Here is a 19,737-nt window from a genome sequence, read left to right on the forward strand (position 1 = left end):
TAATATAGGATTTACATTGAGTTTTTTAATTTTTTATTAAAACTTATACTTTCAGCCAGAAAGAGCTAGTTTGGCAATACTGTACCTCTCCATTCGATATTTTCTGACATGCAGTATATTATTCTTACTTCAACAAGTAGACAACACTGGTCGACGCTTGCAGTCTCACAATTTAATTTCTTTAGTTTTTTGGGTTTCCATTAACATTAAGCGCACTCACCGAAGAATAAAGTTACTCAGTGGCACTTTATACCCATTTCGAAAATAAGGAAATACGAATCTGTCAATTAATGAGCTGCTGGAGCGCATAGGCCAGAGCCAAAGTGCAACCACCCACACACATAACAAGGAATACCCCCAAATTTTCAGGTGAGCCACATAAACACAAACTGGGTAGGTGGGAAAAAATGTAAAATAAACAAATACTCAAACTGCCACCTGATGTTCATGTGACTTCATCCAAGCCAAGAGTTTACAGTCAGCCGGATAATAGACACAGAATTCCGTCTGGCAATGTACGACACGTAAGCAGAAAGCAGCACAAATTTGCAGTTAAAGAGAGACAGTAACGCAACCCAGCCATCCAGTCTGTATTATCTTCGCCTCTGATAATCGCTCTTTAATTTTTGCCCCTCAGCACACGAAAGCAGCAGCGAACAGCATACACCAACAGATGTCCGTGAACTGAATCCGAATTTTCTCGCAACCGATTCTTCCACTCCAACTGAACACACAAGAAGCCCTCTATCCAACATGGATGTATCTGCCTCCACGTCGTTTGAGTCGAACAACGGCACGCCGGACAAGAAAGGCCTCTCCTATATTGGCGACAGTACTCTTTACGACAGTGCCCTGGATCACCAGTTGTCCACCACAGTCTACAAATCATGCAATGGTAAGTTCTCCCGGCAGTCTCAATCCTTCATGCCTTTCCCCCCCCCACTATCATACACACCATGCATAGTAGATTCAAAACGATCCAATGATTTGTCGGAGCACCAGCTAGACAACATGTTCCAAAAGCAACGGCAACTGATTCGAACTCTATCGCAAGATCTTCCCACGACTGACGATTATGATCTCTGCATGCGATGGATGGACACACTGCGTCACTGCACTTCGTCAGAAAAGTACGCTAGGTATCGGTTAGTCCAGGAAATGGAGCAACAACTTTCCCGCCATGGCCATCTAGGCCCCCCATTCACGAATCCCGAGAACTTGGATTGTGAGCTGGAACAGTTGTTGGTTGAATGTAGTGAGGGTACCTGCGAAATGGAGTCCAGTGCTCTAAATCTAAACCGGGATCTCAAGGTAGAGCACACGTATCTGCGGCGGGAAGTGAACATCTACCGCCTCAAAGTGGCGGCCCTGCAAATAGAAACCAATCACCAGGAGAACCGAATCACAGAGCTCATCGATGAAGTGAATCAAAAGACCAGCTCGTTCAATAGTATTCGGGGAAACGTCTTGGCCGCGGCTCACAAAAGTCTGAAGTCACAAACCCCTGAATCTTTTCCCAACCGCCTCTTGTCGCAAATTTTTGAATCCTTCACAGGGGATGACCACTTTACAGGGCACTTTGCGGGCTTAGACTATCAGTTGAAGTGCATCGTGCAAAAGATCTGTGCTGACAACTACGAAAGCCAGAAGAAATCTACCGAAGAATCTGTCAAGGAGAAGGTTAGGGCTCTGAAACAAAAGCTAATACACAAGTACGATAAGCAACTGGAGAAACAGGCACAGAATCAACAAGCTGATGCTCTAGCCATGAAGAACAGGTGCTTTGAAATGTTGAAGAAATATTTGCTTGAGAACTTCCAAGGACCAGACTGCAAGCCGGAATTCATCAGGCATCTGAAAGCTCTCTACGAAAAAGAGATCTCGAAACTATAGTTCTATAGAGTTTGTTGGATATATATATTTTTTACTGTTTTAGTTGGAGTTTTTAACATTCTTAAATAATAATTTTAAACTCTTATATCAGTTACTTAAATTAGATGTGTTTTAAATCTGAAAAGGGTGCGAATTCTTAAATCCGGAGATTAGAAATATATATTTTTTACTACCCCTAGTAATCCCAGCTTTATACTTCAACTTTATAAACTTTTTGTTTACAATTCTATTCCAGAGAGCCTTAGCAACGATCAGAGCCAGAATCCGCTGCCCTCCACAAATACTTCAAGCAAAATAATTGCTTCGGAATTGGGCAACGAAGCGGTGGCTTTCAAAGCATTCGGAAGCCCTTCCCCGGCGCAGGCGCCAGCCATTAATGCCAGCATGCTGCTCATCCAATCTGAGAGCACCGACACAAACACCTCCCAGGAAGAGGTCGATCCAAAGTCCCAGTTGGCCAACAAGACAATATTCAAGACGGATAACCCCAACCTGTCAATTATAGAAATTAACGATAACTCCATTAAGGAGCAGGACCTCGAAACGGAGGTGCTGCTGATAGAGGGCGATAGTGTGAAGAACCTGTTGAAGAAGTCGCCAAGCAAGTCACCGGATCCCGCCAACGACAAGCGACGCCGCAAGACCGAGTCACTCCTGCAGACGAGCAAGCAGAAGCTGGACATCTCCATAGCGGAGGCCTCGGCATTAGCGGATGCAGATGGAGATGGAGAAAAGAATGAGTTGATGCCGGTGCCGGCCATCGACCAGCCACAGACCAAGCGGGAAATCAAAATTTACGATACCATTGAAGAGTTCGAGCAGAATCTGCCCTCAACAGTGACGCTTTTAAATACGCCCTTCGGCAGCAAGGTCTATCTTGTAGGAACAGCGCATTTTAGTGAAGAGTCGCAGGATGACGTCTCCTATGTAAATTTTTCAATTCCACTGATTTTAAATAATTGTTCCTAACTTAGTGGATATTCTTAATAGGTCATACGCAATGTCCGTCCAGATGTGGTCATGGTTGAGCTGTGTCCATCGCGTATACATATTCTCAAGCTGGATGAAAAGACTCTGCTGGAAGAAGCTAAAAGCATAAATATTCCAAAGGTAACAAGTAACCGATCCTCATGATATCTTGACTAAAGTTTTCATTGTTCCCAACAGATTCGCGGAATACTCCAGTCTCATGGTTATATTAATGGTATCTTCTTCATCCTTTTGCTGCAAATGAGCGCCCAGATAGCCAAGGATCTTGGAATGGCTCCTGGCGGGGAGTTCCGACGCGCCTTTGAGGAAATACACAAGCTTCCTGGATGCATACTGCACTTGGGCGACCGACCCATTCGCATCACACTGTACAGGGCTCTTCGGGCTCTATCCGTGTGGCAGACCATGAAACTGGTGTGGCGCCTCACCTTCACGGACAGCATCAGCATTGAGGAAGTGGAGGAGTGCAAGCAAAGCGATCTGTTGGAGAAGCTGATGCAGGAAATGGCTGGCGAATTTCCTGCCTTTTCCGATGTCTTTGTACGCGAACGCGATCTATTTTTGTGCCACTCGCTCCAGCTGGCTTCCTTGCCGCAAGCGGCGCCCGGTGCTCAGCAAATCCGCCCAGTGCGCGTTGTAGGAGTCGTGGGCATTGGACATGCCAATGGCATTGCAAAAATGTGGGGAACAGTTGACCCAAAAAAGATTCCGGGCATTCTCGAAATCCCCCCAGCCAGCGTGGGACAGCGCGTCTGTAAATATACGCTCAAATATGGTCTAATCGGACTGGGATGCTACGGATTATTCCGCTTCTTCCGGCCGCGGTTGACGCGCTTCTTCTAGATTTCCGTGGACCAAGTCAGATCTGAAGACAAAGGAGACGGCTATGGCGACTGTAGCCCTGCGTTTGCTACCTTGTTGAATTTATTTTTTAGTAACGAACGAATCGCTGAACTGCGCCTGCAGATCAAGTGAATTAATTGTATTATATTTTATTGTACAATGATGTTTTGATAGACTCGTTTATATACGGAATATATCAAATGATATATATACATGCAGATATCAACAAACGCAGGTACCACACAGACACAGACCATTACACATAATCCTAGTTTTAAATGTTCCGAAATGCAGTCCGAGACGGGCCTGTTGAGGGATCTAAATTAAAATTGTTTATACTGAATTTGTCCAGTTATAATTTTAAAACTAAAATGATTTAAATTAAAAAAGTATATATGTATGAATGTAACCCCCAGACAGGCCTGCTTATGGGCTTAATCACGTTGTTATTGTCCACCTGATTGTTAAAAGAGTCGGATATATGTATACATGAAACTAAGTTTTGGATAATTAAGGCATCGTATTGCATGTTGTATGTACAAGGTTTCCTAGCTTATTTTAAGCTCAATAATGTAAATTCCGGAAGTAAAGTCTTGGTAGGACCCGCCTCTGCAGTATCTTCCATTCCCGCTCATAGTTGTTCATACAATAGATGAAAATCAAAGAAATATATATAAAGTCTAGCTAGTACCGTTGAATATAGACCGAAATCGTGATGGCCCTTCTCATGGCCGAGTGTTATAAATGCAAAACAGAGGAATTTTATAAAAAACAAAACATACCAACCTACAAGTACTTTACTTATACATACTATATATATATATATCTGAACGTTGTAAACGTAAAAAGTGTTAGAAATACGATTCTAGAATCAAAAAAAAAAAAACAAAACCCATGTGGGTATCAGTGTAGATTTGATGTAGCATTTAGAGTAGAAACCAACCACCCGAAAAATAACAAAACCGACTCAAATAAGTGTACTATATGTAAGCCCACGCTGTGTCAATTCCAATTAAAAGTTAATTACAAGTGTTTTTTGTATTCCTTTTTTTTTTATTATTATGTACTTTAAACGTATCTTAGCACTAAACGTCTCTCTTGTGTGTTGCTTTTGTTTCTAGTGTTTTTGTTTTTATCTTTTTTTTTATGCCATAATCTTTCTTGTTTCACGTTATTAAAATTTTCCAACATTTTTGCATTTGTTTTTGCGCTTATATGTAGTAACATATCTTTTCACTTACAATTTGCTGCAATACAAATAAAAATTACTTAAATTGTAACTGTTAAATTACAAATAGTTACAAATTAAATTCTAAATATGTAGTTAATTTTGAGGCGTGTTGTGGGAACCTCTCCTTATCATAATCCTCCTCCTCGACTTCCTGCGTTGCTTGTTTAATGTTGTTGTTGTTTCGTTTTTGAGGCTTGGTAATGCAAATGTGTATGGTATTTTTTGTTTTTTGTTGTTTTTAGTTTTTTAAATAAACACATAGAAACGTGGAAAAATTCAAATCAAGTGCTGGCGCCCGCGTGCAAGGGGAATCTCTCTGCAGATTTAATGTTGGCTATCTGCACCACTCCACTGCACCAGTGTCCGTTGTCATTACTCCATACCAGCTCCTAGCTCAGCTCCAGCTCCAGCTCCCAGATCCAGTTCCTCCAGCTTTATGAAGGTCTGCCTACGGCGCCTCCGTTGACTCGGTCTTCACCTCCGTTTTTATGCTCGACGACAGATGATTATTAGGGTCGGGCGCACTCAGGGGCTAAAAGGCAAAATGGCATGTCAGAGATTAGCAACAGGATCCGGATCAGATCTTTCCAATATATATGTATTCCCTAGCCTAGAGAACACACTCAACTACAGATAGATAGATTAACAGACTAACTAGCGACAAACATGAAGGCCCACACACGATCGATAACACACGGATTACCACAGAGCAGAGTTCTTATTAGTTATCATTATCTGACGCTCCGAAAGCTTCCAATCTCATAAAACTGGCAATCTATATAGCAAACACACAAACACAAGACAACAGAGGTGGTATGGTATTTGGTATTTGGCTACCTACCGATTGGCTACTCACAATTCCCAGCGGCAATCCGGCGACCTGGGGCGACAGATGCGGCACCGAGGGCACGGAGTTCGATGGAACCTGCGGAACCGGCGACGGTACCGGCAAAAGGGCAGCGGCAGCTGCCGCGGCAGCAACCGCAGCTGCAGCAGCGGCCACCGAGGAGGAGGAGGAGTTGCTGCCAGGAGGCGGCGGCGCCAGAGCAGCGGCGGCAGCAGCAGCAGCAGCCAGGTTGGTGGTACTGTGGGGCCCCTCGTGCGGCGTGGTGCTGTGTGCCCGATGATGCAGTGCGCCTGTATAATAGCCGCCATTTAATCCTGTATTTTGGTATTTCGATTTTGTATTTGGTTGGTATTTTTTTTGGTTTTTTGGTAGTTGAAAGTTAGGATAAAGATTATGAAATGTTGCTGTTTTGTTTTGGTATTATGTGGGGGGATTTGGATTGATTCGTTTGCTCTGTTCTCTGTTTGTTTATCGGGTTCTGAGGTCTGACTTGGTGCTGAGGTCTGAGTGGGTGGTGGACCTTTTGGACAGAGAGCCGGTGCAATCTGGGCAGTGGCGACTGAATGAGAGAGATCTTACATGGGGGTCGGGAGACTTGTATCTCCCAATAGTGAGCTCAACAGAAGAGGGACTCCCCACCACAATGTGAAATAGTATTTTTTTTTGGAAACCTTAGATCTATATGTATATTGTAGATACAGAATTTATAATTTCTTGTGCTGACTGGCGCTCTGCTCTGCTGCTTGCTTGCTCAAAAAATGATGCCATCATCATCCCAACAAACGAATTAAAATTAAAACAAATTACAAAAAAAAAAATTAAAAATAAATATTTAAAGGAAAGGAAGGAAAACATTTCAAACAATATTGCAACACTTTCACACAAAAAAAAAATTAGAGGACAACAAACAATCAAAATAACAGCTTCCAATGCATTCTTGCAAGTTAAAACAATAATGGGTTCATTAAAGATTTTGTTTTTATTTTTATCTTCTTGTTTTTTGTTGTTTTTCTTTTAGGTTTCTTTTGTTTTTTTTTTCTGGAAAGGTTTTCTTGGTTTTCAAATTGAAATTTTCTCCATATATATCATTTGTTTCAGTTTTCAGTTTTTTTCATTTTAGTTTTATTTTTGTTGCATCGTCGTCAATTGTTACGCTTTTAATTTTATTTAGCTTTCACAGTTATTAAAAATATCCTTTTTTTATACATTACAAAATAACAGTATTTTATTCTTTTTGTCTCATTATGCATTACTTTTACTTTTTACGTTTACTTTATACTTTTACTTTTAGGCTTATGCTTATTTATGTTTTACTTTGCTCATTTGTTGTTGCAGCTTGCTATATAGGATCGCGTGTGCGTGGGTGTGTGTGTGCGTGTGTACATCCTGCAGGATGTGTGAGTATACTGTATATGTATGCGTGTATGCTTTGTGCTTGTAAATGTTTTGGAAATATTACAAAATCGGAAAAAATTTCGAAAAAGGACTTGGACAGGGATATAGGTCTGGCAATGAAGCATAGTTCCGGTTTTAAGGACTCTTTTTTTTGCAATTTTTCTTATAAGCATGATTAGATAACAAAGAAGGGGAAAAAATCCATCCAAACATGGTCGATAGAAGCCTTTAGTTTCCAAAAATTAATTGCAAAATTGTACAAAATGATAATCTTACAAGATTTGCTCACTTTTGCGTCTATTTATAAGGTAAGTATATATATTCTTGTTAAATAAAGTTACAATATACACGCTAACAACTCGCTTGGATGATGATCGTGTGTCCTTGTGTGTGTCGTCACCTGCCATTATCGTCAGCTGCCTGGCCTGTTTATCGTTAAGGTAAATCTAAGTTCATTAAAATTACATGTTTTATCTGATTTTTGTGTTTCTTTTTTTTTCCGACATTTTGTGGTTTGTTGGTTGGTTGTTATAATTTCTGTTATATTTTTAAATGTACATAGACTATGCGTTAATTTAATTGTAGTTTTCATCTTGTCTCTATTTATAGATGTGGTCGATTCTAACGCGCGCCGTGTGTTGTCATCTATGCATCATATCGTATCGTATATTGGGGTCTTTACTTCTTTGCTGTTTGTTGGTTGTATAGGCCAATTAAAAATACAAGAATGTACGTAAGGCGAAAATAAACTTGGATGATGAGATCATTTTTGTAATATAGAGCAGAGCTTGAGCAACAGAATATATAAACTGAATATTGTAGTAAACTATAGTTTAGTTTTCAATTTTATGTTCTTTTTGTATTTTGTACCAGTCAGCAATAAATGGCGCAAAATCAGAAGACAGAATCTTAAGCTTACAAATGTTATGAGACGTGGGGAGTTCCTCGTATTTATGATACTAATTTCAGATACATTGAATATATATATATGACTAAATACACTGAACATTTAACTCTTTACGCTGATTGTTTCTAGGGTTAGTTCGGATTCGTATGAAGGATAGGGGGGGTAGATGTGAAGGAAGTCGAGTCGCTAGACATTAACAACAATAATTCATCATATTGTTTACTTTCACCTTTTTTTTTTTATCTTGAAACGCATTTTATATGTATATTATGCATGGATATATGCAAGAACTTGAAAGTTTTTTTGAAAAGAAGCTCAATTTTGACAATTTTCAGTTGATATTTCAAAAACGGACTATTTGTTTGGAAAGTATTTTCGAAAAGGGGGCCTCCTAAAGATCGAAAACAATGCATATACATACACACATACATATAAGACGCATCTTTTGGCCAACAGCGGCTGCGTCTAATCCTCCTCATCGACGTCAAACATTTCTGATCTTGATATATATATCTATATATATATACCTATATATATTTGTTTAGCTTAAACTTTGTAACTTATATATCAACTCTTATAGCGTGTGTGTGTGTTATTGAATCTTGCTTCAAATTATACTCTCTCTTGCGCGCTTTCTCCCATCGTCGTCGTCTCTCTCTCTTTTTCTCTCTCTGTATCTCTTTCTCTCTATTTATATATATATATACTTTCGAATGAATCAGAGAAAGAATAGAATTATGTTTGGATGCTTGCTACATCTGTGTGCGTGTGCTTGTGCTTGTGTGGGTGTGGTATGGTATATGGTGTGTGTGTGTGTGTGATTATGGTTTGTGGCTTGTTTAAAGTATATAAAGTATGTGTTTAAACGACTTCTGGTATTTGTATTGTTTATGCTTTTTTGTTGTTGTTTGTTTCAGTTTTTAGTTTAGCTTTTTTTTTTTTTTTTTTTTTTTTGTATTTTTTTTACTTGTAATAACGCTTCTCCCTTTTGCTCGCCTGTCTCTCTGTCTCTCTCTCTCTACTTTTCTTGATTTGATATCATTTGTAGTTTACCTTCGGGATAAACAGCCGCCGCCACGCCCCCAGCGGCAGCAGTGGGCGGCGTGCGCATGAAGTACTCCTTATTGACGCAGTTCCTAAGCACGTCTGGAATATTGCCGACGATTGCCCGCCGGATCTCGGTGGCAGCCATTTCCCGCAACTCGGTGGCGGACGCGTCGCTGAAGAAGGCGGCATGTGGTGTACAAATCAGATTTGGGGCATCCTTCAAAGCGCCCTGCAATCCAAAATACCAATAGGTTAGTAAGAACAATAGCCAACGTTGGTGCGGCGCCAACTCAGATTGCGTAAAATGCCTTGACTTTTACAACAATCTCTTACTTGAAATACATTGTAAGGTTCGTTTTCATGGACATCCAACGCAGCGGCTCTAATGCGTCCCTGCTTCAGCGCCAACGCCAGAGTCTCGTCATCAACCAGACCGCCTCGGGCGGTGTTCACCAGAAATGCACCAGGTCGCATCTAAAAATAGGTCATTAGATTATAATTGCAGTTTTTTTTTTTTTTTTTTGTATAAACAAACCTGTTTAATTGTGAATTCATTAATTAAATGATGGTTGTGCTCGTTAAGCGTACAATGCAGTGATACGCAGTCGGACTGGAAAAGCAGATCCTGCAGCGTGTAGACTCGGGTGAGACCCAGGGACTTGTCGATGCCGTCGGGCAGGTAGGGATCATAAAAGATGACATTGAAGCCGAAAGCTTTTGCCCTCAAAGCCACGGCACTACCGATCCGGCCCAGTCCCACCAGGCCCAACGTATCACCCCGAATGCGTGCACAGCCCTAAAATAAATTAATTTTCATAATTAATTTTAAATATTTAAGAATTAATTTTCAAGACTGAAAACATACATGCGCTGCCTCCCTAACTTGCTCGGGTCCAGTGAACTTTTTGCCCTCTCGCACCATATTCGCGAGCCAGTAGGTCCGCCGGTAGAGGTTGAGGATCAAGCACATCGTCGTGTCCGCCACCTCCTCGACTCCGTAGCCGGGAACGTTGCAAACGGCGATGCCCAGTTCGCCCGCCGCCTTTACGTCAATGTTGTCTGTGCCGCTGCCGATGCGTACAATGATGCGTAAAGCTTTGAACTTCTCCAAGTCCTCCTTTGTGAGGACGATTGTGTGCCACATCAGAGCGCCCACTGCCTCGTTGAGTACCTAAGAAAGTAATCCAAAGATTAGAGACTCTTTTTTAAGGGGAGGTGTGGCATTATTACCTTCTCGTGTATTTCGGAGGTGCTCTGTGCATCGCAAAAGGCCACCGTTGCCACATCCTTTAGGATGGGCATCTCGATGGAGCAATCGCGTCCGTCCAGTAGAGCCACCAGCGGACGAGCCTGTAGCGGTCCGTTGGCGAAACTGCCCTTGACATCGATCCGCGAACGCTTCGGCATCATCAGGTTTTTGTCCATTTTGTCAGAATTTGTATCTGTTTCTTGGTTATCCACTCCTCTACTCGCCCTTAACTATCTCGGCTGTAATTCTTTTTGATTCTCTGCGGGTTTCTGTTGTTGTTGTTGTTATTGGTGTTTGTTTGGAGGGGCGCTGGGCGCAAGCTGGTATGGAAGTGGTACTAACTGCGAGGCCGTCAACCGCTTGCCGTGGCTCTAATTAAATCAATGAAAAAAACGTTTTCAAGACTACGATGCAAACGCTGCAATCATTTTTGGCGCTTCATATTGAAATCGAGAATCCTGCAATGAAAGCAACAATAACCAAAACACATTAAATTAAATGGAAAAACATGAAATGTGATGTAGTCGCCCCGTCAAGAGCAACCAAAATACATGAAAAAAAAAAAAAAAAATAAAAGAAAAAGATGCCAATGTCAGCAGAATTGTACCGATGACAAGTTTCGTTTGGATTTCGTCAACATCAGCAATAAAGCTACATACGTCCCCCTGACCCGGCTTAGGGGTGGTGGTGGGGGGGGAAAGGTGTACATATATAGAAACATAGAAATTTAACGCTCTTCATCGAAATGGCCAGCTGGTTAAAATAGCTTCGTCACCAGGTTTGAAACCTCAACTACTTCTTGTCCAAATCGAGCTTATCGCACCAATGGGGCCTTATCGACTCGGGGATCCTACCAGAGTCCCCGCCGTTCCAGTCGCACAGTTACTGTTACTGTACCCACCGTACACCACCCATCATGGATTACGTTTAGGCTGCCCGGCCGGCCGTATCTTATCACCTCGACACTTCTTGGTTATCTGACGTGGAGGTGGAGGTGGGGTGGGTCCGAGGATCGGGCGGGAAATCCAGTCAAGCGTGATGGCAATGTGACCGATATGTGTATGATAGGCCCTCGAGAAGTGTGAATAAACGAGTAGAGTCATATTAGGAGAGCAAAGTCTCTATATATCTAGTCTCTATATAAATATATATCTCATGAATACTTTCTATAATACGAGCTGAGATTCATTGCATCGCTGGCTGATAAGCGGGAACAACAATAACAAAGCACCCTCCCTGCCTGCCAGTCGAGATCTGGCGGTTAGTTTATATATATTCTATAGAATATTCTCAGTTGTGATAAGCCGTCAATGACTGCCTCTGTGACTGGCTGGCTGTATAGGCTATAGGCTATGTTTAGAAGCACACACCACCACCCTACCCCGCCCCGATTGCGTCCCGCTTCCGACCGTCAGTCAGCCAGTCACTTCCCATCAGCCATGTGTCACGTATTGTGCAAAAGTATGAAATACGTTTAAATGCCCCAACAGCGAGACAACAATAATAATAATACAAAAAAAAAAATACTTGCACAGATACAACAATCGGCTCGAAACCAAAATACAGAAATACAAAAATAAGCAACGCAATTATGACATCGAGCAATGGAAAAAAAATACAAAAAAAAATACATCGCAGCACAATCACATCACCCCGAAATCCCCCCTCCTCTGACCAGACCATTCCAAAGCCATATATTTCATATCAAGTGAATATAGCCAAAGTCAAGTGGGCGCAAGCAGACCCACCATTTCTCTATTGCGAATAATTTTGATTCCGATTTTGTTTACTCGGAAATGATTCTTATAACGACTCGGCTCAGCCAGGATGACTCACTTGGGTTACTTGTTTGAAACCGACTTGAATATTAAGCGATTATGCTATGAGGGTTGGGGTTTAGCTCAGAAATGTGCCACTTCTTGATAAAATATGTTTTTTTTAATACAAGTGACTAACTTGAGGAGTGACTAACTATTAATGCGCGCCAAAAAAAACCAGTTTCAGATCAAGTTGCCACAGGATGTGGCACTCGCAGCGCCCACGCCAGTGGGAGAGGCACTTTTCACTTGCAAGACCAGAAAACCTGTTGATGCCTTTCTGGCGGCAATGAATCGAAATAATAAAAAAAAATCCAAATCATACCGTGCGAGCGCCAGTGTGTACACTGTACAAGTAAGTCGTGGTCGCGTATCTAACAGATACACAGATACAGATACAGATTCGTTGCTACCTGAACTGGCGGCCGGTCGGTCGGTCACTCCGATGATTCCTATTTTTCATTCCGATTTCAAACGAGCTCAGATTTGGCAAAACAGTTCTGACCAGTTGGCTTCAAAATGGCCAATAGAGTTGGTAGTTAAAGCCATAATATCTCAGTTCTGGCAGCTCTAGTGGCTTGAAAATTGTGCAACTTTACTGTAAGAACTGCCAGAACTGCTCCCAGAAGCGAACATATCTTTTATGGACGCGGAACAGCAGCAGGCCCGGCAACAAACCAAGCCAAAGCCAAAGCAAAAGCAACAAAAAAAAAAAAAACCGGTTTATCAAACACACACTCGCCGATAAGAGGAAAAAGGAAAGGAGAGTCGTCGTCACTCGATGGCTGGCTATTCTCGATTTTATTTTCATTTCTTTCTTTTTTCTTTTTCTCTCTTTTTTTTTTTTGCCACAATTTCAGGCAGGAAAAGTCATGTTCGTTTAAATTGTTTGTTGGCTTAACTTCTCTACAGAAACGTGTTTGTGTGTGTGCGAGAGTGAGTGTGTTTGTTAGTGAGTGTGTTTAAAACACGTTTAAATAAAGTCATGCGCATTTGTGCAAAAAAGTCTTAAAGCCCTGGATGCTGATGCTGCAATACTGATGCTGAGGGGGAGGTAACGGCCTGCCGCCTACTGCCTACTCCCCCCGCAGGCTGCACAACTGCAACTGAAACAGCATCTCTACTGCTCATGCGTGGTTTTATTTTTTATTAAAGTTACCAGCTCACTGGTGATAACTTGTTTTTTTTTTTACTGAATTAACGGCTCTGGGTTGGGCTTCCTCTGGGGATACTTTCCCGCGTAAATTAAAGATCCTCCAAGGTAGACACTTGTTTGGGGATTAAAGCTCATGATAACTGATATTTAAAAGATAAACTACTTAGCTTTTCTAGTTAATATTTTTTAAATTCCCCTTTAAATAGCTTATCGGGCACTTTTCCCCAGTACTTCCCCAAGAAACCACTTAAACTGGGTGGCTGACATTGACCAATGTTTTTTTTTATATTTTATTGTTTTTTATATGTCACTCTGCATTGCTTTCTCATTGTTTTCCCTCGATTTTTCTTTATTTTTTTTTTTTTTGCATTCATATTGATTGGTGGTGCGCGCGGTCTGCGAATGACGCAAATTGAAAAACTGCAAGCTAGCATAGCCAGCCAGCCAGCCAGCTAGTAGTGACCAGTGGCCAGAAGTGGGAAAATACAACTTATATATGTATATACATATATATTGCCCTCGCACGCTTACGAATTGCTGATGCTGATGCTATTTCTTGGCTACCATTTGGCTGAGCCATCTGAAAGTGTGTATATTGGATGGGAATGTTAGTTTGGCGGCTGTCTGTTTTCCTTTTTTTTTCTTTTTATTTTTATTTTTATTTAGAAAGGAAAGCAAACAGATTAGATCGTTGCTTCCATTGTGTTTCTACCACACAACAGACTCATTTAAATTTAAACGTTTTGTTTCTATTTTGGTGGCATTTCGCTTCCTCCCCCCTGCCGCTACCTCCACACTTGCACCCAAATGTGTGAAATTCTTTGGGCAGGTGTGCATTTTTTTCAAAACCGAACCGAAATGCTTCTATAGCTGGGTCGGTCGGCAACAAACACAAAACAACAACAAACATGGCACTTAAATTGGAAAACAACAAAAAATGATAACATTGACAATAAATTACCGTTAGTAGTGTGGGGTGTGGGAGGAGTTCGAAACACAAACGGTATTATTGACCAAAAAAGGATAGCAGAACGAGAAAAAAAAAACAAATAATAAACAAAGTTAGAGAGAGAGGAGAGTTATGTACAGTTATTGCAATATTCATCTACAAACTTTTAAAATAAAAAAAAGAAGAAGAGAAATAATATTAATTTGTCATTTTTAGGAAAAACATGAAAGCCCTTAAACGAAAAAAACACAATTTGTAATCCCCTCTAGAAGTTTTGAGAAATTCAAAACAACGGAAACAATTCCGTTGCAAATTCAAGTGGGTTGGGGGTGGTCTGGAGGGGGGATGGGGAAGAAAAAAGCGGGAGCCCAGAGTTGCTTGTCTGTCTGCCTCTCCATGTGTGTGCCCTGGTATACAACTGTGTATTGGTTGTGTATGTGTGTGTGTGCGAGATGGGTACAGGCACGTCGGGCAGTAAAAGGGCGAACGAAAAGAGACGCAGCTACTAAGAGTGAGCGAAGCAACGACAAAAACACGACAAGCGCAAAAATTGTAATAAAACTAGAAACAAGCTTCAATTTGGACGAAACAGAAACCCAAAGAGAAGTAGGGGGAGGGGGATGTGTGCATAAAATATTTATGGACATTGACAATAGAAACTTTATCAAAGTTTTTCTTTTTTCTACTTTGTAAATTGTGAATGTGTGTATATTTAAATCCATATAAACAAAACAATGCGAAAATATCCTATCCATCTTATAAGCAAGTGTAGGTACTTTTAAATCTTAAAGCCATTTTAAATTTGAGGAAGAAGAAAAAAAACCAACTGCGACAGCGCACTTTCACCCTTTAAAGGATTTCAAGCCCAGCCACAGCCAGAGAACCAGAACGAACTAAAGGCCGGTTGAAATGTGTCAACATGGAGAGCTTTGGCTTTAGTTTCCAAACTCGTTGGTTTCGTTCCGTCTCCTTTCGGCTTTCCTTTCCTATATATCCCCATCCCTCCCTCCCTCCTGACACCCCGTCTCTTTTGCGCACTAAATGTGGCGGCGGCGGCAGCGACGGCGGCAAAACAACGATGAGACAGCATGTTGCAGTGGCGTGGGTCAAGGGGGTTTGTGTGGGGGGGTGCCAATTTGGAAGGAGGCGTTGCGCAGTGAACCTTGCGTGTATATTGTCACTAGGCGGTCCGAAAAAAAAAAAAAATCAAATACGAAATAGACACACACACACAGATACCGGATGGTAAATATCTGTATCTGTATCTGTGTGTATGGGGAAATTATTGCACAATTTTATTTATGTTTTGCATAGAATATGGCAGGCGTTTCTCACTCGCACACACACACACAGTCATTTAAAACCGCAACAATAATTCGCCAAGTGTGCGTACACACCCGCACCCACCCACACTGTCACTCATCATACACTCTGGAACATACATATAAAACGTTTTGCGAAAAGTAGTTCCGCTTTAAAATTCATCAGAATTCTGCACGTTTCAATTTTTCTTGTACACGTTTATCGCCCCCACTCGCACTCGCACACACACACACACACACATGAACATACGGGCGTAATATTATAGAAAATGCACAGATATCCATGAAAATCATAAGTAGTCGGGGGTATATTTTTAATTAATAATATTAAATTGCTGCGGCGCACAAATTTATTTTCTTTTTCCCACCGCTTGCCGTTTGCCGATTTCTCGTTTATTCGGTTTTCCTTTGTGGCGGCGGCGGCGTCCGTTCGTTTTTTTTTTTTTCTTCTCTCTATATTTTTGCGAGTTTACAATTGGGATAAAATTCACGTGCAAAACACTGGGGCACACACAATTTTCGAGTGCCAATAAATGGCGCAAGGGTTTAGACGTGGCCCACGCGTATTTTTCACAAATTCTTGACACTTTTTCGGCTAGTTTTTCAACAATTTCTTTACCAGCAACGCGTCCAAATTCCAAACGCAGCTTTCAAAATGGCGGAATACGAGCACGGCGATTTTTAGGTTTTAGTACAGCAATGACGCTACCGCGATGCTACTCGTTTAGCGGCTTGCCGCGCGCTGTGAACGACTTTAGAAGCGGCCCAAGGTGGAGCAGCTAGCGGTAAACACACCTGGCTAAATGCGGGCGTCCAATTTGCCACGAACAGATTCGAATTGCACTCGATATATTGCGGAAATACTGTAATTATATTCGGCACCACTTGCACACATAAATTATTCTCTCTACCGACGAGCCAGGGTTGTGTGGTACCTTGCGTGGAAGAGTGCTGCCAACCCGCTTTTTGGCCTAGGGTTGCCGCCTCAGCCTATCGCATGTAGTCGATATTTATTGATTTTGATATTATTTAAAGTTTGGAGGACATTTAATGGTAAACACCTATAAAAATAAAAGAAAATTATATTTTTATTATGCCAAACAGTCTTTTTTATTAATGCACCTTTATAAAGATAAATATGATTTTTGCTGAAAAAAGTGTGACCGGACAACGATACTACCACCAATTGTGCCGTTATAGCGCTAAAACACTACAGCCTCACTAGGCACCAATAACACAAAGACGAACGTTTTTAGAAGAATAACTGCCAATTATATAGCTTATCTTTTAAAAACTGATAAAATAGTTAGGTACTGCCAACACGATGTCGGCCAGAAGAGCAACTCACGCCGGCAGCTGGTACACGGACTCAGGTGACTAATTTCTATAAAAAAGAGATCGCATCACCCGTTGCATATGCACTTCAAACGCTGTATCTGTATATTGCACCTGTATCTGTGTTGGTGTGATAGCAGTTGTTGTTGTGGGTGCAAAGACCCCAAGTGAACTAGGAAGAACAAATAACTATACGTAAACAATAAAGACTAATCAGAAGTTCTTTTCCGGATCGGAGCCCACGGCAGTCCGGATCTCGTCCATGCGATCGTAGGCGATCTCCGTGGCCCAGCACATTCGCTTCTCCAGTTCGCTGTTGCGCTGCCGCTGCTGACGCAGTGTATCCAAGCCCCGTTCCAGCTGTGAGCAAGCCTGGAAGAAGGTGCTCAGCTCCGGAATGTCGCCAAACTCTCCCGGGTGCCGGCGAAATCCCTCTGTGGCGTCCGACGTCAATTTGTCCAGGCGATTCTGTTGGAAACGCGTGTCGAACATCTTCTGCAGCTCCATGGTGGTCATCTTCCCCATCTCGTTGTTCGAATCGTTCAAATGTAAATCCCGGATGCGATTCTTCAATCCCGTGAAGTTCACAGACTCAAATTTCTCGCCAATTCCCTGGAAGAGCTCGTAGCTCTTTTTCAGCTCCAGCTGCATTTTTTGCAGATCGTCGTCTATGCTCTTGGCGGCCTGAGATTCCATAAAATCGGATCGGAACTTGGGATCTTTTGGAAGAGTCTCGTATTGGCTCATGGATGCCATATTGAACGAAGAAGTCGAGGAGCTTGAAGGGGCATTTGCATCCTTCTGGTTATCGCCCCCAGCTAAACGATCGGTTGAAGCTTCCTCTCCGGCTGAGGAGCGCTTCTCACTGCCTGCTGAAGAGCGTTTCTCGCAGCCTGCTGAGGAGCGCTTCTCACTCCCTGCTGAGGAGCGTTTCTCACTTCCGGCTGAGGAGCGCTTCTCACTGCCTGCTGAAGAGCGTTTGAAGCTTCCCGCCGTGGAGCGTTTATCACCGAACGTAGGCGATGGATTTTCTGTCGTGGTTTTGGATGGCGATTTCTTGGTCTTATTCGTCTTTAAAGGACCAAAGATGGGCAGCGGGTTGGGACTCAAAAGCATCTCGTCTGAGACCTTTTTTTCTGGATTGCCAGAGGCTCTGATTTAAAATAAATATTAGCAAGTTCTTAGGAACCTGTTGGAGTAACTCACCCGCCCTCTAAGATCGCAGTTAGTTCCGTTCGGATGCGATTCAGTAGCTCATCGGTTTTCTTTTCCTTATCATCTTCCATGGCGAAAGGTTAAACTAGAATTTGTCCTCAATATGTGTAGTGAACCTTATCGTAGGCAGGTTTTTGCTGTTTCAGGAGTTTTCGAGTGAATATACTCCCGTGATACTGTTTGTTGATTGGTTGCCAGGCAACGCTAAGCCAACTGTTATAATAAAACTTTTATTTATTTTTATTTAACTATTCTAATACTTTTATTTGATTACTATTAGGCTCTGAGCTTTCCAGGCAGCTTGATCGTTGGCTTGGCGCTGCGGATCTCTCGCATGGACCAGCTCGAGCCATTATTGCCCCGTAAGATACACCTATTGCTTCCGAAGATTCAATCCAATAGTGAATTATTCCTTACAGGCATGCTGGATACACCTACTGCGGTGCCTGCGGGGCATTTGCCTACCGTCAAGTTAGCCCTGTGGTCGTGTAAGAACTCAGAAAATATAGTCTTATATAGGTTGTATAACTCTACCCATCTTTCAGTAAACGAATCTTCATTCTGGGACCCTCTCACCATGTGCGCCTGCGTGGTTGTGCCTTGTCCGTGGCCAAGAAATACAGGACTCCCCTCTACGATCTCAAAATCGATACTCAAAGTATGTTGTTGAGGCTAAAGGTTGTCTAAAGATTTGTTAGAATAACATTGGTGATGCGTTTTAGTCAATGCTGAGCTGGAGAAGACCGGTCAGTTCTCCTGGATGGACATGAAAACGGACGAGGACGAGCACTCCATCGAGATGCATTTGCCTTACATCGCCAAAGTTATGGAAGAGTGAGTCTAATCTGAGATACTTCTTATGGTTACGAAAGTATAACTTGTACACTTTGCAGCTACAAGGATCAGTTCACCATTGTGCCTATCCTGGTGGGCTCTCTGAATCCGGAACAGGAGGCGCAGTACGGCAGCCTTCTCTCCTCGTACTTCATGGATCCCACCAACCTATTTGTGATATCCTCGGACTTTTGTCACTGGGGACAGCGGTTCAGCTACACTTACTACGACCGCTCCTGCGGACCCATTCACAAGTCCATCGAGAAGCTGGACAAGCAGGGCATGGACATCATTGAGTCGCTCAGCCCCCAGGCCTTTACCGAGTACTTGCGCAAGTACAGCAACACGATATGCGGCCGACATCCCATCGGTGTTATGCTGGGCGCGGTTAAGGCGTTGCAGGAGCAGGGCTACGACAAGATGAGCTTCAAGTTCCTGAAGTACGCCCAGAGTAGCCAGTGCCAGGACATGGAGGACTCCAGCGTCAGCTACGCCTCTGGCTCCCTTGTCTTTGAGATTTGAACCCAATCAAGTATTTTAGCCACCTTACTGAAAAGGCATCTAATTTGTGGAATTTAAGCTTAAAGTTTTTACAAAGTACTAGCATCAAATTGAAAATTTTAAATAAAATTAATTATCGCGTGAATTTAAACCTAATTCGAAAGAGCTTTCCTCCATGATTCTCCCAGAATATCAGAAGATATTGA

General features: G+C 42.2%; 4 protein-coding genes across 20 annotated transcripts; 2 read left to right on the forward strand and 2 right to left on the reverse strand.

The window, feature by feature from the left end:
- Positions 1-122: 122 nt before the first annotated feature.
- LOC108130454 (traB domain-containing protein) lies at positions 123-5,195 on the forward strand. Of its 6 annotated transcripts, none has more exons than XM_070281144.1 (5): positions 123-369; positions 638-895; positions 2,129-2,820; positions 2,884-3,003; positions 3,061-5,195. In XM_070281144.1, exons 2-5 carry the CDS (start codon positions 754-756, stop codon positions 3,724-3,726), a joined length of 1,620 nt encoding a protein of 539 aa, XP_070137245.1. In that variant the 5' UTR covers positions 123-369; positions 638-753; the 3' UTR covers positions 3,727-5,195. The 6 variants fall into 6 exon arrangements, with proteins under 6 accessions (XP_070137245.1, XP_070137247.1, XP_043068257.1 ...); XM_070281145.1 differs by lacking the exon at positions 123-369 and adding an exon at positions 404-524; XM_070281143.1 differs by lacking the exon at positions 123-369 and adding an exon at positions 425-565.
- Positions 4,757-16,598, reverse strand: CtBP (C-terminal binding protein). 12 transcript variants are annotated; one of them, XM_017248874.3, is made up of 8 exons: positions 16,442-16,598; positions 10,384-10,860; positions 10,019-10,324; positions 9,689-9,949; positions 9,487-9,627; positions 9,160-9,382; positions 5,799-6,118; positions 4,757-5,489 (listed from the first exon to the last, which is right to left on the reverse strand). In XM_017248874.3, the coding sequence occupies exons 2-8, from the start codon at positions 10,576-10,578 to the stop codon at positions 5,406-5,408; spliced, it is 1,530 nt and encodes a 509-aa protein (XP_017104363.2). In that variant the 5' UTR covers positions 10,579-10,860; positions 16,442-16,598; the 3' UTR covers positions 4,757-5,405. The 12 variants fall into 12 exon arrangements, with proteins under 12 accessions (XP_017104363.2, XP_017104370.2, XP_017104367.2 ...); XM_017248881.3 differs by having other exon boundaries at positions 5,799-6,094; positions 16,266-16,589; XM_017248878.3 differs by having other exon boundaries at positions 5,814-6,118; positions 16,266-16,589.
- Positions 16,599-16,850: 252 nt separating this feature from the next.
- Positions 16,851-19,687, forward strand: LOC108130462 (protein MEMO1). Its single transcript, XM_017248890.3, has 6 exons — positions 16,851-17,019; positions 18,477-18,558; positions 18,616-18,684; positions 18,742-18,854; positions 18,919-19,030; positions 19,090-19,687. Exons 1-6 carry the CDS (start codon positions 16,971-16,973, stop codon positions 19,550-19,552), a joined length of 888 nt encoding a protein of 295 aa, XP_017104379.1. The 5' UTR covers positions 16,851-16,970; the 3' UTR covers positions 19,553-19,687.
- LOC108130460 (micronuclear linker histone polyprotein) lies at positions 17,064-18,397 on the reverse strand. The gene is made up of 2 exons (XM_070281147.1): positions 18,188-18,397; positions 17,064-18,134 (listed from the first exon to the last, which is right to left on the reverse strand). The coding sequence occupies exons 1-2, from the start codon at positions 18,265-18,267 to the stop codon at positions 17,195-17,197; spliced, it is 1,020 nt and encodes a 339-aa protein (XP_070137248.1). The 5' UTR covers positions 18,268-18,397; the 3' UTR covers positions 17,064-17,194.
- Positions 19,688-19,737: the final 50 nt, after the last annotated feature.

The sequence above is a fragment of the Drosophila bipectinata genome, chromosome 3R (genome assembly GCF_030179905.1).
Source record: "Drosophila bipectinata strain 14024-0381.07 chromosome 3R, DbipHiC1v2, whole genome shotgun sequence".
NCBI lineage: Eukaryota > Metazoa > Arthropoda > Insecta > Diptera > Drosophilidae > Drosophila > Drosophila bipectinata.